At 44.7% G+C, this 16,869-nt stretch overlaps 1 protein-coding gene across 1 annotated transcript in view; it reads left to right on the top strand.

The window, feature by feature from the left end:
• ZCCHC2 (zinc finger CCHC-type containing 2) overlaps positions 1-16,869 on the top strand; it is a 48,593-nt gene that overhangs the window by 19,920 nt on the left and 11,804 nt on the right. The window contains exons 5-11 of the mRNA XM_090285419.1: positions 1,727-1,839; positions 8,123-8,217; positions 10,545-10,628; positions 12,267-12,324; positions 14,653-14,788; positions 15,886-15,950; positions 16,322-16,416. Of these exons, the coding sequence (XP_090141545.1) occupies positions 1,727-1,839; positions 8,123-8,217; positions 10,545-10,628; positions 12,267-12,324; positions 14,653-14,788; positions 15,886-15,950; positions 16,322-16,416 (646 nt within the window). The remainder of the gene's footprint in view (positions 1-1,726; positions 1,840-8,122; positions 8,218-10,544; positions 10,629-12,266; positions 12,325-14,652; positions 14,789-15,885; positions 15,951-16,321; positions 16,417-16,869) is intronic.

Below are 16,869 nucleotides of genomic sequence, written 5' to 3'. Positions count from 1 at the left end.
AACTTGTGATGAGGTCTTGTAGGTGGTTCTCTGTTAAAGAAAAGCTCACTCTAGTCAGATACAACCCTCCCCGCACTCTGCGCTCCCACGGAGGCCGAGCCAGGGCCCCGGAGCTGGGAGGCTGGGCGTGCTGGAGCGAAGACCGAGAGGTGGAAAAATCCAGAACGGTGACTAGAATAGAAGAGACATGCTTTAAAGCTATATTTTTAGCAAATATGCTTTCTTCCAGAACTGGAAGTAGTCTCTGGAAATTAAAGATAAAACCCGCTTGAACATATATCAGTTTGCAAATAGGGATGCCTGTATGTCTACACTCTGCCCGGTGACGGGCACAGCCGTTGAGCAGGAGGAAGGGGACGCATCCCTGCCTTGCTGGGTTTAGAAGAGCCTTCAGCAGTTCGGTCCTGCAAATGCGCTTCTCCACAGAGCGCGCGTCCTCTGGCTGGGTGCAGATATGCAGGAGAAAGCGAGTTTAAAGTGGGGGTACTGTATGTCTCATGGTCCAAATCTATCGAAATGTAAATGCTGAAATGAACCGTCATTTCATTGGGAAATGTGTAGATTTCAAACTGGTTTCTCCCTGTCCGTGGTCAGAGGGCCACAGCGGCATGTGGGCCAGCAGAGCCTTCGACCGCAGCAGGTTAATAAAGGACCCAGGAGTCCCCTCTCGCGGAACATCCTGATTCCATGGCCTCACTGTGCCTAAAATTAGTACTGCTTTCATCTGCTGTTGTTGAATTTTCCATTTCTGAGTTGCTGGCTCAAAATTATGATTTCTGAGAAGAATGCTTGCTGTGGGTGCTCCAATTAAAGATCAGGGTGTGAGCTGACCGTTTGTATAGGTTGTTGGATCCCTGGGGCTGCTTCCGTACTGGTCCTGCTCTTCGTTTTAGTGAAAGTGCCAGTAAGTTAGGAGTTAGTTGCAAAGACTAGTTATCAAAAGTCAGATGTACAACCTTGAATTCTTGAAAGACTTGGAAAGTTAGTTTCATATATAATTATTATAGTAGTAATTTTGAAGTAAACTAGTTACTAAATATAATGACTTAAAATTTTGTTCTTAATTTTAAAATTTTCTTGGCCAAGTGATGGTTTTTTGGTGGTTTCTTGTACATTGATCTGAGGGCGCCTCCATCACATTGAGGAAAAGGTCTCTAAACCTTCAGTTAGAGTTTCTTTTCCTAATTGTAAGTTAGAGTAAGAGTTTTTACCCCATTTTTCACACCCAACCCTTTATTTCATGTCTGGCACTGGTGTCTGATGTGGCCTGAGAGGTGGTAGAAAAGGAGGCACACGAGTGGTAACCATAAGGGCAGAGGTGACACTTTTCAGCATACTGTTTGAGGATGAAAACAGTGCTGGCTGTGCTGTGCAAAATGTTGCTCCAAGCTAAAGAGCCCTGGCGCGGCTGTCACTTCAGGGTGGCGTGTGGGAGTTGGAGTGTGAGGTCGATGCAGGCCCATCCTAGGAGCATGGCGGGCGTTCCCAGGTGACCCTGCTCCCCACGAAGCCCCGCGGGGTGCTCCCAGGCGGGCAGCATGCTTCCGCGTGGAACCCCCGTCCGCGTCCGCCTGGGGCCCCGTGGGCGAAGACTGAGAAACCCAGGCTCCTTGGGGGGATTACGGAGCAGGGGGCGTCCGTGTGCCTCCTCGGCCTGCGGTCGGCAGCGTGTGCACTCACCAGCATGGGAGAAACTTCACACTGGCCTGTCCTTTTTCTTCCCCAGCTTCCCAAGGAGTTGTCTTCAGAGACTTTTGACAAGACCATCCTAAGAGCCCTGAATCAGGGTTCGCTGAAGCGGGAGGAGCGGCGGCATCTGGATCTAGAGCCCGTCCTCAGGTACCGGTCCCCAGGCGTGGCCCCAGCACGGTCCCCGACTGTCCAGAGGCCTTGCGAGGCAGAGCACAGATTCCTTCTCTGGTGGCCTTCCTATCCTTGGGTTGGTCAGGTCTAGGCTCACTAAGACACCAGGCCAGTTCTTTTATCATTGTGTGCGTCACCTCTCTGAAGTCAGAAGTGGTTGCTTCTAAAGTATGCACATATTTAGTGAGAGCTCTTCTTTCCCCCAGGAAGTATTTATTGAAAGAGGCCCTTGTCCAAGAGCTCAACTTTGGAGATGTTTTCGTGTTGTTTTGTTGACGTTGCCAAGTAAGAGTAGGCCAATGGGCGGGAAAGGGAAAGGAAGCAACACTTCCTGGACACCCGCTCCCCTGGACACCAGTGGGCCAGCGCAGTGGCGGAGGCTGAGGGTCACTGGCGGTTAAGGTCAGGGCTTTGCACTTGTGAGGCTGGAGGTTTATTGGGCAAGACAGTGTAGGTGAGATGAGCCTCACACATGCTGCTAGCGGGGGGACGGGGTGGGGGAGACAAACCCCATCAAGCGTTAGCTCCCAAAGCATCCCGAGTGCCTGGAGAGAAAGGATGAAGTCTGGGTGTGGGCGGGGAGGACCCGGGAGGGGAGGCGAGGTGGTGGTCCCTGGTGGAACAACGTCCCCTCCCAGGCAGGGTGGGTGTGGGGATAGGTCAGTGTCCTTGGTTCATGATGGGAAGTGGAGGGAATCTCTTGCCTAATGGCTTGCTTTTTTTTTCTAAAGTAAGAGATGTGCTTAAGACGGGGTAGCCTGAGGGTGCGGATCGAATGTTTGAGAGTCTTAAGAGATTCATAATACCAGTGTGGGGTGTGGAGGACCGCCTGTTAGAGGAAACCTGGTCACTGGACACGGTTTGGGATCCAGTTGAGACAGGAGAGCAGTAAATCACAGCGCTGTCTCTTGATGTGATTGTTTAAAATCATTCCAGCAGTTCAGGTCCAGATATTAAGAAAGCATATGGATCTAAATTTACTTCTTGTTCCAAACAGTGGATTGCTTCTTTCCTAAACTGTTGGTTTCCGGTATGAGTCTTTATTCCGCATACTTCGGCAGAGGTAACACGTCTGGGTTTCTCATTCCACTGGCCTGTCATTCTTGTTCCAGGATCACATTTTAATTATTAGAGCTTTATAGTTTATGACTAGCTGGTAGATCTGGCTTTTCCTACTCCTGGTATTGTTTAAAATATCTTCCACACTCCCAGATATTTGCTCTTCTGCTTAAACAGTTACTGTAAAATCTGTTGCATATGCGCTGTAGGACGGATGTTGAGCTGTAGTTCAAGCCTTGCAATACCAGTGCCCAGGTGCTCTGTGTGACTCATTTTTCTTAGGCTGAGATTTGTCTCTACTTTGATTATAGTGTATTTTCTTTTTTACATCATAAAAATTGATTTTTGAGCATTCAGATTTCTGTTTTTCATGGCTTCTAGGTATGATGTGGTATTTGGGAAGTTTTCTCATACACAGATAATAAATTTTGTGTTTTCTTTCTTGATTTAAATCTGAAGCATCCAGAGTTTTGATGTAAAGAGTAACAGAGTGATTGTCATCTCCTATCCTCTTTTCCCCTATCCCTCCTGGACAGTGGAGTCCTAAAGCCATTCTGGAGGACAGGCCACAGCAGGCAGCAGGGTCAGGTTCAGATGGGGACCGTAAGGAGCTCACTGCGTTGGTGGTGGGAGGCCTGGCATACACAGTGGGGTCAGGAGGGCACCTGCACAGCAGTTGGAAGGGAGCAGCAGTGGCAGTGAGAGATGAATTACTACAGGGGGTTGGCCTGGTGAGTAAATACCTTAGTAGTGAGAACCAGCAATACTATGGGAAAGGAGGAAACCAGAATGAACCCTGGAGTCTCTGATTGGAACTGAAGATACTGCTGTGAACTCATGATTTTCATTATATGAGGTCTGTCCAGAAGGCACCCAGCCATGTAATATGAAAAATAGAGACTTATCGAAGAAGATACAAGATGCAAGAAACATGGCACATTGGACAATGACGCCTCAGTCCACTTTAAAGCAGGCACCTTGGGACCTCACACAGTTCTCCCAGTTACCAACAGCTGCCCCATTGTATTTTCCTGAATTTCATTGATGGTCTGAAATCTCTTCACTTTCAAAGGAGATTTTAGTTTTGGGAAAAACCAGAAGTCTCAGGGCATCGAATCTGGGCTGTAGGGGGGCTGAGCCACCTGGGTGATTTGATGTTTCACAAAAAAACTGCATGAGACATGATGTGTGAATGGTCACATTGTCGTGATGAAGCTGCCAATTACCAGTTACCTGTAACTGTGGCCTTCTGAATCATCAAAATAGTTTCTTTGAAAGAATGTTCAAGCTTAATGCAAAATCTGAGGCAGATTCATTGCTCTGCTCTCTCAGACATTTTCAATGCAAGGGCCACGCAGTGCACAGGCTCACTCAACTGCATCTACCACCCCCACTGACCAGTACAGTGAAGTCATCATTGTTCACGCATGCGCATCCCAGTCCACTCTGCTTGGCTGCCAGGTTATATCGACGTCATGCAAACCCTTCTCGTCAGGTTAACAATGGCGGGACTTCCTGGACAGAACTGGTATGCAGATAGGTACAGAAATAAATATGGCTGTGTGTACACACACGTTCCCCAGCTCTGTTCATTGAAAGGGCCTGGAAGCAGCCACACTCAGTAGCAGTAGGTGGACCTGGTGGGATGGGAACACCCTTCTCCACTAGATGGAACTGGGGCTCCACGAAGGAAAAGCTGTGGCAGGGCTGGAGCAGGAAAAGGACTAGGCGAGCCAGTTGTGCCAGACAGTGAGGAAGTGCTCAAGGAAGGGTGTGGCTGGGTCAGGAGGACGCAGAAGCCAGCTTGAAGGGGATTCCAGTAGTCAAATCGATCATCAAAATAAATAATAGTAATGCTGAAGGAAGTAGGAAACCATGAGCCCATTTTGAAATAAATAATAAGGGGGGAAGGGTCCCTTCAGTGTGAAGCCGCCTGACTGAGCCACTGTGGTCCAGTTACGTGAACTTGGTGAGGGAGGGCCCATGGGAGTCGCTCGCCACACCTCCGGCTGCCGTGAGAGGTCACAGCCTCCTCGGTCCTGTGCTGTGCCTGCCCCGGTAGCTAGTCTCCAGGGAACGCCAGGCAGACCTGCAGGGTGACCGCTTGGCAGTGTGCCTGGGCTGCCCTCTTAAAGCCAGGAGGGTCGGGGGGCTGAGGAGCCAGCCAGCCACTGGGTGCCGTGCAGGGTCTGCATAGGGCCTCTGGGGTCAAGTGGCAAGTCGGGGGGCGTCTGAGGATGAGGAGGTCGTAATTCACTTGTGTTGATGTCCTGATATTGATTGTAGGACGGTGTCTGTTGGAGATGCTAATGTCTTCCCGTGTGTTGGGACATCAGAGATCAGCTATTTATGGTTCAGGGGGGAAATGTCCTGTTTACTACATTTACAGCTTTTCTGTAAGTTTGAGGTTTTCAGAAGGTGAAAACATTTCGTCAAGGAGCCCCTTTCAGAAGTTCCTTTGTCCAGGACCACTCTTAAGAGGTCTGTGCTGATTCCTTGGTGTAGCTTTGAGTGGTCTCCACAGCGCTGATCATGTGTGTGTGTAGCTAGCCTGTGCACGCTAAAGTTTGAGCTATTTGTGAAGAATGCAAAGGAAGGTGCAGTGTGAGAAGTCTCCAGCTTCCCCGTCTCCAAACCTAGTCACTAGGAGTAGCTTTCATTAAAAATCTCACGTAACTGTTCAGAAGTTTTCTGTGCATGCATGCACACTTGAAATTATGTATTTATATTTCCTTTACTGTGCAAACTGAATTATCCCATACACTTTTCTGACATTTACTCTTTTCATTAAATATACATCTTGGACATGGTAGCAGGTCCGTACATGTAAAAAAGGGTGCTGCCTTGGTTTTTATTTGCTACATACCATTCCATTTTTAATTGCTACCTAATTTGTATATTTTATGCCATTTTGGTTCCTAAATACTTTAAAACTACTGCAAACAATATTACAGTGAATGTCTGCATTAATGTTTCATAACACATTTGGTAGAGTTATTTGTAAGAGAAATTTCTAGAATCGTTTGGTCAGAAATTATACATTTTTTAATATGCAGTATTTCCAAATGACTTCTAAGGAGGTACCAACACTCTGTACCCCAGCAAGCCTTGTATTTGTCCCGCCTCAGCAGGCTTACAGTGCGCTCCGTTCCTCGTCTTTGCCAGTCTGAAAATGGAAGACTGTCTTATTTTAATCTGTATTTGAGTGGCCATTTACATGCTGCTGTGAATGGCTTTTTCAGTCCTTCCCACTTTTTTACTGGTCTTAGTGATGTGTGAGAGTTATTTGTTATATTGAAGAATAGAGTCCTGTTTGTCGTTTCTTAACCCTGCAGATAGTTTAAAATTTTATGTGTGTATTATAGTCAGATTTTCTTTTCAGCCTTCTCTCATATGATTTCGGGGTTTTGTGTCCTGCTTAGAAGAGCTTTTTTTCCGCCTGAAATTACATTAAATTTTTTTTAATATGATCCTTTAAAAAAATCTTTGTTATCATTCTTTGAATTCATTTGTATGTCTAGCCTGTGGTCTCAACACCATTAATAGAATGTTAGGACACATCCTTCTCAGTTTGTGAATTTAGATTAGGGTCATCATTAGGGTCATCATTTGTCACTTAAGAAATGAGAGCAGTTATAAAGGGGGTGGGCAGTGCAAATGAGAAATACGGAATGAGTTTATGAGTGAAGTTCAGAGGGGCTGGCACAGGAAGGACACATGTGTTCCGTTCCCAGGACACTGTAAATTAGGAAAATGAGGTCAGGGCCCTGAAATGTACATTTGGGGTTGGATGGTCTGTCCAGTCTTATTTAATTTATTAAGTAGTTTGTGGCCACTTTGGCTTTTTATTATGAGTATAATTGCCGTGTTTCGGTCATGAGTTAATGAGCCTTGACTTCCGTCTGTACCTGGCCTCAAGCCCAGCCCGTGCCTCCGTGGGTTCCCGTGGTGGATGTGCCCTTGGCGGGCAGAGCTGCAGGGGGGATCGGGGCTGTCTCCCGGGACGCGGGCCTGGCATGGAAGGCGTGCCCGCTTGTCCTCGTGACCTGCTGGTTTGTAGGTGTAACTGGAGAAGAGGTTCTGCCACCGCCTTTGGGATTTTAATCCCCAGTTTTGGGTAATATTTTCAGACCTGCAAACTCAGATTAGCTCCTTACTTCCTACCTCAGTTTTTCTTCCATCTGTTCATGTCCCCTTTATGTCTTCCTCTTGAATATTTACCTCCGAGCTTGAGTACCAGGAAGCAATTTTGCGTCATATAAAAGGCACCATTGGCCCAGAGGTCGTGTCTTGGTATAGGATTTAATGGTTTTACGAAAGATCTGAATGATAGGTCAACAATCTGGGGGAGAAATTAAGAATTAGCGTTTTAGATGAGCATGTAAAGTGTTCAGAGGTAATGGAAGGGGGTTTGTGCACTGAGGGGCAGGGTAACAGTTTCACTTCCCTGTGCTGTTTGAGTGTCTTCACCTTGAAGCCCCGTAGCGTCCCTCTGAGGAAATGGTCGCTGGAAGGCTTGTTTAGGGCAGTTCAGCTTTTAAGTGGTTGAGCTGGTGTTCCAACCCACAAGTAAGCTTTCCATTAGTTTGTAACTGTGCCCCTTTTTGTAGGAAGACCTCCAGTTGAAATCTTTAAATTATATTAATAAAATATGAGGGAAGTTGGTTTTCAAAGATAAGATCTTAGAATGATGGTATGATGCACATAGAAGTGAGTCCTCTAGTCCTGCTTCAGGGCGCAGTAATGCTTGTAACGCCCCTGACCACTGCGCCCCCTATTTTCCGGGATTCTCAGCATTAGCGTCATCCCAGACTTCCCAGCCTCCTGGGTTCAGAGTATAGAAAGGCTTCTCCATGATGCTGCCCGAGGATGAGAAGTTACACCTGTGAAGAGGAGTAAAGACAGGGCTCTTCTTTTTCTGAGCAGAGAAGCTGGACCACTTGGGCAAAAGGCTGGCACAGTATATACGTCTTTTGCCAGAATTGAAACCTTAACCATTAGATTATGTAAAATTAAAAATAAGCTTGTTCTTGCAGATGTTTTGTTGACTTTTATTCAGTGCCTCCTATGGAAAATACATTAGAAAATATTCTTTTCCTTAGGAAAACAGTTTACCTTTATATCCCTGAATTGAACTGCCACTTAAGGTTGCTTGTATACTTACATGACTTTAACAGATCTCTTTCCTCTTTATTTGCAGGCAGCTATTTGCAACTTCGTCACAAGCGTTCCTGCAGAGTCAGAAAGTGCACAGCTTCTTCCAGGCCATGTCGTCCGACCCCCGCTGCAGCCTCAGTAAGCAGCCCGCTCCTCTGTCACGACTGGTGCCCTTGCCGCCTGGGTTCTGTGCTTTCCCGGGCCGTCTGCGCGGGCGGTCGTTTCAGCTCGTCAAGGAGTAGTGGCGTGCAGTTAGGGAACGTTTGTAGCTCTAAGTGAATTTTACACTGGAGTGCTGATGTTAAAGCTGATGTCACAGAACAGGCCGATTCCAGGGCAAGGGCCGCGCTCTCAGACCCGCGGGCGAGCAGGTCGCCTGTAACAGCGCATGCTGTGCGGCCTGCCCTCTCCTCCGCCTCCCTCTGGGCCCTCCGTCCCCCGGTGAGCTCCCAGCCTCCCCCCAGGCTGCACACCGCACCCCATTCTTCTCCTTGTCCCTCTCCCGTGCAGTCAGCTAAGGGCCAAGCCACGCCAGACCAAGGATGCCTTCCTTTTCACCCCTCTACCAGTCCCACTGTTGCCAGGGAGGCCTGTTTTAGTTTCTGTCATGCAGACACTATGCAAAGCCCGGCCTTTCTCTCATGTTCCGATCCTCGCTGTGCTCAAATCTATCCCAGGGTTACCACAGGGGTCAGTTTGTTACCCACTATTCAAGCAGAGCTGGCTATGAAATTCCGGCCCTGCCTGGGGCCTCCTTCCTCATGCCCTATGCTGGCGCTGGAAGGGGGGCGGGCTCTCGCGAACCCCGCCTTGCCCTGTCCAGTGCCTGGGCTCCTTCTGCACCAAATGTGATATCCTGCTCGTGTCTCGGCCTGTTAAAGTCACACCTGCTTTAAGACCCAGCTGAACTATCACCTTGTGAAGATTTTCTAGCTTTTTCTTATGTTCCTGCAGTTTGATTTTGCCTTTTATCTGTCAGCATGCATCACAGTCTGCCTTGTGTCTACTTTTATACACATTTATCTCACTTGCCCTTTTAAACAGATATTTTGCCGGTAGCTTTGATTTGTGCTGTAGGAGAATTTCCACGGGTTTTAAGCACAGCTGCTGTGGCAAGTGGCTAAGTTTGTTGTTGTTTTTTTATTTTTCCTTCTGCTTTCAAGAAAGTCCTGTTTTCCTGAATTTAAAGGGGAAAGAAAATACATATTTTCTCAATTTCAGATGGGAGAGAAAGAGGTGCAAAAATATGATTAGGTATTATACCATATGGGTTAACTTTTAAAGTTTTCGAGTCATTTGTGTGTATGTGTGTGTGTGTGTATGCCTTAAATATTTTAAACAGCTAAGTAGCAATTAGAATTCATTCTTGTAGACTAAAACAAGATAAGCAAGTACATGGTTAAATTTATGTCTGAATAGTGGCTATAGCTCTTTTAAAAAGAGAATCCTGGTCATTCTAGAGCTGTATAGATTTAACAGTTGGTGCTTTCTGCTTAACCCAAGTTTAAGTACTTTTTATTGACTACCTATAAATCACAGCTGCTTAGTTCTATAAAGGCATTGGAGCACAGAGTCAAACTTCTAATTCAGATTTTAATAGGCCGCCCCGAGAACTCACCCAAGTGAGCAGTAAATACATGAACCACAGAAAACCCATTTGGAGAGCTTGGCAGTATTTAAATTCCATGAGCAATGAATGCTAAAGAAGCTGGTAGGTTTCATTTCACATTGTTGTGAAAATAATATATTAAATAAAGTCCATGTTTTGAGATCATGGAAAATCTGGTCAGGATATCCAAGCCGTTTCACCAGAGAACATGTTGTCCAAGTTCATTTACACTTGCTCTTTTGAAAAATAACAGCTCTACCTTTTTTCCCGATGGGATAGAGAGCAGTATTCCATATCCTGACAACTGAGAAAACAAATGCTAAACTCCTAAGTGGCCTAAATGTGGAACGCTGGAACCCCGCCGGTGTGTGTTTAAGTGGGGAAGTGACCGGTGCTGTCCCGGTGTGTCCCGTGGGTTGTACTGGCCCGCAGGTTGCTTGTCGCAGGTCTGCGGTAGAAGAAGGGAAATGGAGAGTAGACCCTGAGTCTTTTGTAGCAATTTGACATTGCCACAACATTATCGTAGTTTATAAAAGTAATGGCCCACGACAAATGAGAAATTTTAAAAGCCTCGCGACACTACAGTGTTTGAGAAGCACTTGAATATGTGTTGGGGAGGGGCTTCTGTGGTTTTAATGTGGAGACTTGGCTCCACAAATTGGGGTCCCTGCTCCCAGCCCAGTGTTTTGCACTGTGTCATCTGGCTTTCTTAAAGGTTCTATCTAGTAGAAATGCTCTGTGCTACTAACTCCACTCCCATCTTCCCTAGGAGAAAGGTAGTCATTATATGTGTTTTTCTGTGTCTCTCTATTATAATTTTCCCAGAAAAGTTAATGGTATTGAATACTTTCCACAGGTAACTTACAATCTTCTCTGAAGACTTCCAAGATTTTAGAACACTTAAAAGAAGACAGCTCAGAAGCTTCAAGTCAAGAAGAAGGCAAGTGTTGATTCACTGGAATAAGTCATTCTGCCTGCTACTGGAGCAGGGAGAGGCAAACAGACCATTAGAACAGATTAAGGAGGCAAGAAACAGACATATGGGAACTTGGAATGTGACAGGTGGCATTATAAATAAGTGGGGAAAGCATAGACTATCCAATACGTGGGGCTGGCTCGCTTTCCAATCGAAAACTATAATTGATCCCTAGTTATATTATGCACAGGAATTTCAAGTGAATGACAGATTATTTGTAACATAAACTTAACGTGATATGTAAAATAAAAAACTTAAACTTCTAAATGTTAATCTGGGACAAGAAAGTTTGACAAGGCCAAGCATGGCCATGGAGGAGCTCTCTCTAATCTAACTTAGAACTTAAAGGATTAGAAGACGATCACAAGGTATTTACAGGTAGAGACCACATTCAGACCACAGAAAGATTCTTCTAGAAGTCAAGGAAAAATTGGTCTGATTGGCAGTATTTGCAAAAGAGAGGCAATTCATAGAAGAAACGTAGGCCATTAAACAGAGTTCAAGCTCATGAGTACTCTGGAAGAATGCACATTGAAAGCGGGCGCGGTGAGTACAGACTACACTGCACAGATGATGTGTTAGAAAACTGTACCCCTGTAACCTGTATAGTTTTATTAACCAGTGTCGCCCCAATAAAGTCAGTAGAAAAATAAAACACACACATACATACATACATACATACATACAAAGAGGCATCATTTGACACTCTTTGGATTGGCAAAGCATTTTCCATCTGATGTCAAGGATATGAAGTAACAGGAATTCTCATCTGCTGCTGGTGGGAATTTAAATTGGCACAAGTAGTTTGGACAGAAATTTGACACTGTGGTGAAGCTGGAGGTAATTAATTTTATGCTACTGCCCGGCAGTTCTGCTTCTGTGAACATTTTCCTGTGTCAGGGATCAGGAACTGCGGCTCTGAGGGCAGCATTGCTGTAATAGCCAGTGTACGGGTAGGGACCCAAATGCTTTCAGTGCCAGTAAAGCTACAAGTGAAGTGTGGCATAGTCATATTCACTCTAGGTGTCATGGCGACTAATTAAGAGTCCGTTCAGACAGACACCACCACTGTATAGTGTCTGTGAAGACGTAAATGGGCAAAGTAAAAATGGGCCCTGGAATACTTCCGTGAGTTATCCTCGGCAGAGAGAGGGGCTTGAGTGGAGTGGCAGAGGGCCCTCAGTTGCTTCTGTGCTGTTTTGTTTCTTAATGAAAAGAGACAGAGATATCGGGGGGTACATGGGTGGTGGTTACACCAATCGATGCATATTTTTAATATTTGAGATACTTCATTGCTTCAGTGGGTTTTTTTTTAAAGCCTGAAATTGAATGTTGTAGTTTTGCAGTGGCATGCTCATAGTTAAATTTTATAGTTTTGGACAAAATTGATTTACTATTAGGTGAACACATTTGGAGAGGATATTTAAGGACATTCAGTCATTTATTGTATCTTTTGAAAAATTGATCCTTTAAGGAATTTTCTGTGAAAAATGCTCTACAAGGTCTGTTGACACTGTTATGGTCACATAAAGTAATTGCATGATCCTTTTGGGTTTTTGCAGAAGCATCAGGCATAATAACTTCTTTTTTTCCTTACTCTAGATGTGTTACAGCACACCATAATCCATAAGAAACATGCCGGGAAAAGTCCCACTCTAAAGTAGGTATTTAATTTCTAAAAGGAGAAATGTCAGTGCATTTTCACTCAGTGTCCCATTTACTTTAATAACTGATACATAGTTGGCTATAATTCTGCCATTTTACTCTTTGCTTGTTATTTGTTGTATGTTTTCTGTGCTTTTCTCTTCTTTCCTGCTTTTGGGTAGTTTTTATTCTTTGGTCTTGTGTTAGTCTTTATAGTTTTACATTGTTTTTCGATCATTCTAGTGGTTACCCTGGACATTATACTGTACATCTCTGACTTACTAAGGTGTGATATTAATTGTGTTTGTCCCACCTACCACGTGAGGGTTTTCGGTCACTGTAGCTCCGCTTGTCTCCACCTGACTTACAAACTGTAGCTGCCACGTATTTTAATTCTGTCTGTATTTTAAATCTCATGAAACCTTTTTTCATTAATTTAGCACTGACCATTTCATTGTTCTTCATTCCTTCCTGTGTGTCTGGGTATCCATCTCTGACCGTTTTCCATCTATCTGAAGAACCCTTGGCTACTTCCTGGAGTCATATCTGCCAGTGGTGAACTCCCTTTGTTTTTATCTGTAAAAAATCCTTGTTTTGCTCTCATCTTTCGGAGGACATATTTGCTGGGTAAAAGAATCTAGGTTGGCAGTTATTTTCTGTTCGTGCTTTGAAGCTATACAGGCGCACCTTGTTTTATTGCACTTCACAGGTACTGTGTATTTTACAAATTGAAGGTAAGCCCCTCCTCCAGTGAAAAGATTACAAATCCGCTGAAGGCTCACATGGCGGTTAGCATTTTTTAGCAATCAAGTATTTTTTAATTAAAGTATGTACATTGTGTTTTTAGACATAATGCTACTGCACACTTAATAGATTACATATGGTGTGACTGTAATTTTTGTATGCATCGGGAAACCAAACCATTCGTGGGGCCTGCTTTATTGTGATGCTCGCTATGGCCGTGACCTGGACCCTGACCCTCCGCATCTCCAAGGTGCACTTTCAGTTCGCTGTCCTCCAGCCTAAGCCTGTGGCCCCCTCGCATCATCTCTCGGCCCAGCCCTGATTTCCGCTACAAGCCACACAAAGTCATTTGTGTCACTTCTGCCTCCCCTCACATTGCTGCTGAAGAATTTCTACCTTCTGCCTCAGGACTGTGCTGGTTCTATTGAGTCTGCTTGGCCCTTGCCAAGCACAGTGGAAAAGTGCAAGTTAGTTTGCCTGGAGGTCGGTCCTCACCTGAAGGGGGAGCTCCAGCTTCCTGTCCTTGGGCCGGTAATGCTGGGAGGTTGCAGCCAGTGGGGGGGCCTTGTTGCTCATAGTGGCACCCTCAGTCATGGCCCCTCGGTGGTTTTTCCTCCTGTCCCACTCCTTGCTCCCGCTTCCTGGGATCACCTCCCAAATCTATTGTGACATTCCAGAGTCTGCGTTTAGGGGGAACTCCAACCTAAGACATCTGGTGTCCACTGTTTCAGTCTTCTGGTTGCCCTTTGGAAGTTAATGTGCTTTTCCAAACTCCTGACTTCTGTTTAAGATTTTCTCCTTGTCTGAGTTCCAGCAGTTTTCCTGCAATATGTTTGTAGCTTTCTTTGAATGAATTCTTCTTCAGTCTGAAACTTGACGCCTTTTGGTGTTAAAAAAGCCCAAGCCATTATCTCTTCAGATACTGCTTCTGCCCTGTTCCCTCCTCTAAGACTTGGAGTGCTTGTGTTAGACATAACATCTCCTAAACATTTATTTTCATTTCCCATATATTTTTTGTCTCAGTGCTCCAGTCTGTTTTCTTCTGACCATATTTCCTCTTCACTGATTTTTTTCATTTGTTTCTATCTGTTGAGTTCTTAATTTCATTTCATTCTATGGTTCTAGAATTTAAATTTGGTCCTTTTTAATATTTTCCAGTATTCAAAAATTCTCAACCTTGTAGTCATTGATCGTGTTAAGCACTATTATTTTAAAATCCACGCACAGTAACTTTATCCTCTGGATTCTGTTGTTTTTTTTTTCAGTCACATCATCCTGTCCCTTCACATGCCATAAGATATACACAGTACTTAGGGATCCTCCCGAGATGGGGGCATAGCCCAGCTTTAAGTGGTGCAGAATGACGACTGCATAGAGTCTGAAGACAGAACGTGCATCTGTTATTAATCTACTTAATTATTAAGTAGATAAGATAGCTGTGTACTGGTCTATTTTCATAGTATTCTCTTTTCCTTCTTTGCTGTATTCCATGAAATAATGTACCAAAGAAAGGGTTACCATAGCGTCCTCATTATCCTCCGTAGTAGGTTAGGTTATTGGTGACGGATGTTCACACTTGTATAAACTTCCCTTCTGATAGCACTATTGGTACAAGTTGTTCTCCATTGGATGGACTCGCCGTGCAATACTCTGAACAGAATGGCATCATGGACTGGAGGAGCCAAAGCTGCCCCACCGCTGAGCACCCGGAGCACTGCGTGGCCTTAGCTGACCAGGTATGCGGGGGCTTTGATTTGCCTTCATGACATGCTGCTAAAGTCAGTCAGAGCCGAGTTCTGCAGGCATTAGTGTGTCAGGTCGTATATCTGGTAAGAAGAACTGAAGGAATGTTAAGTGTTATTTTCAGTTTAATTGGTTTATGTGATCTAAGTTCTTCTGACACCTGAGAAAGTTTATTTAGATAATCTTATTGCTTAAAAACCAAGTACACTTCACTATGATAATTAAGGTGTTAATTCTGACTCGGGGTACATTGAATCGTTTTGCCGATTTTTCTTGCATTTGGAAGAATTAGTCACATTTCTGTCCCTGTATTGCTGCTGGTGTTGTGAGTTTTGAAACTGCCCTCCCCTCAGGAGTAGCCGGGCCAGTTCACTGGCCCCTGAGGGTCACTAGGACGTCGGTGCTTCCCCGAAGCCCGTGCTCGCGCGGGTGTGCGGGGGCCGGGGCAGTACAGGCGCCAGGGGTGCTCCTCGGCGCAGCCACGGACAGAGCCCATTTCTCTGGCAAATGGGTCTGTTAACCTGTCCTGTTTCTGGACAACCCTCGGGTCCAAACGGTAACCTTTACTGGAGGGCGTTTTTATGACCTAAAGCATTAAAGCATATTTTGAGAAACTGTATATTATCTCAGCCATACTTATTTAATGGCCTATTTTTAAAAATACATTGTTTATGCTTTTTCCGCCTCCACTTCAGTGCCTGTGCACCTTTTCTTCTTAGAGTTGGCAGAATTGTTTGTTGCAATTTTATCAACGTGAACTTTCAGAAAATACCAGTACACCTATAGCAAATACCAGTTACTTGTGTTTTATTTTGTGGTCAAAAATAAAAAAAATAAAAAAAATACAGGTCCATGTTAAAAGCAAAATACTGAATATTTTTCTCATGATTAATAATATTAAGTATTTGTCAGAATATAAAAATTTTAGTGGTTCTGGTAGGTAACTTTGAAATTAGGTTGAAAATCAAAATTCCTTAGCGTATACAATGAGAACGTACCTCATTTTAACGTTGAAACCAGAGTAAGAGGGTACCTACAGGAGTGAGGCTTAGCTTTAGTCTGTTTGATATCTTTTTATTCTTTCTTCTAGCATTCAACTGAAAAACGAAGTTTATCTTCAATAAATAAGAAGAAAGGAAAGCCACACATAGAAAAGTAGGTTCATTTTAACATCCCCTGTAACAGAAATTGGGAAGAAAGGGCCACATAGAGTATTTGATTATGGGCATGTTTAGTTTATGTATAATAAGTAGTATTTTTCCTTTAGTTTTCTTTATATTTTTTAGTTCAAGATCATCAGCATATGCAAGTGATAAAAATAAAGCTATTGGCAAGTATTATGTTTAGTGTGGAGGGACAAAACTCTCAGAACTGTATACTAAATTTTGCTTTTAGTTATACCTTACTAAAAATTTTTTTTTAATTATAAAATTCTGTGAGGGGAATTTTAGTAATGCTATTGTACTAAATGTGTTCTCCCCAGAACCTTACAAAAAATGTCGGTAACTTGTATACTTTTGGTTTAGGGATAAAATTAAGAAAACTGACAACAGATTGAACAGCAGAATGAATGGAATTAGAGTCCCCACTCCCCAGCATGCCCAGGGCGGCTCCGTGAAAGGTAAGAGTGTTTGCTTCTCCCTCAGATGCCTGTCACCTGAATGTATTTAGTACGGTGCCTTTTACAGTAGGTACTGAGCTGCCGTGCCAGGTCCTGATGCACTTTCATCCTGCGTCGATGTGAACAGCAGTTTCAGAATTCAGCCGTCCTGAGGTGTGAGCGGAGCTCATTTAGGAACCACCATGCGGCCATGGAGGCGCACCTCCTTGGCCGCAGGTGTCCTGACCCCGCTCCTCTCCCCTCTGGTGCTGGCGGTCCGGTCTCCTCAAGTGTCTCCTTCTCCAGCTGGCCTCACCCCGCCCCACCCCAGGGCACCCGAAGGGCCTCTCCACGCTCATGGAAACCGGGACCCACTCGTACAGAGAGCCATTTCTCAGAACCTTGTCGACTCTTTCATGCCCAGTGGCTCTCCCCTGGAGTTTTATGGGGCTTTAGAGGAATTCAGACCCTCAG

The sequence above is a fragment of the Furipterus horrens genome, unplaced genomic scaffold, assembly GCF_987537825.1.
Source record: "Furipterus horrens unplaced genomic scaffold, mFurHor1.1.pri manual_scaffold_8, whole genome shotgun sequence".
Classification (NCBI taxonomy): domain Eukaryota; kingdom Metazoa; phylum Chordata; class Mammalia; order Chiroptera; family Furipteridae; genus Furipterus; species Furipterus horrens.
Note: the sequence above shows the minus strand (reverse complement) of the source record. Positions and strands in the feature narration are given on the sequence as shown.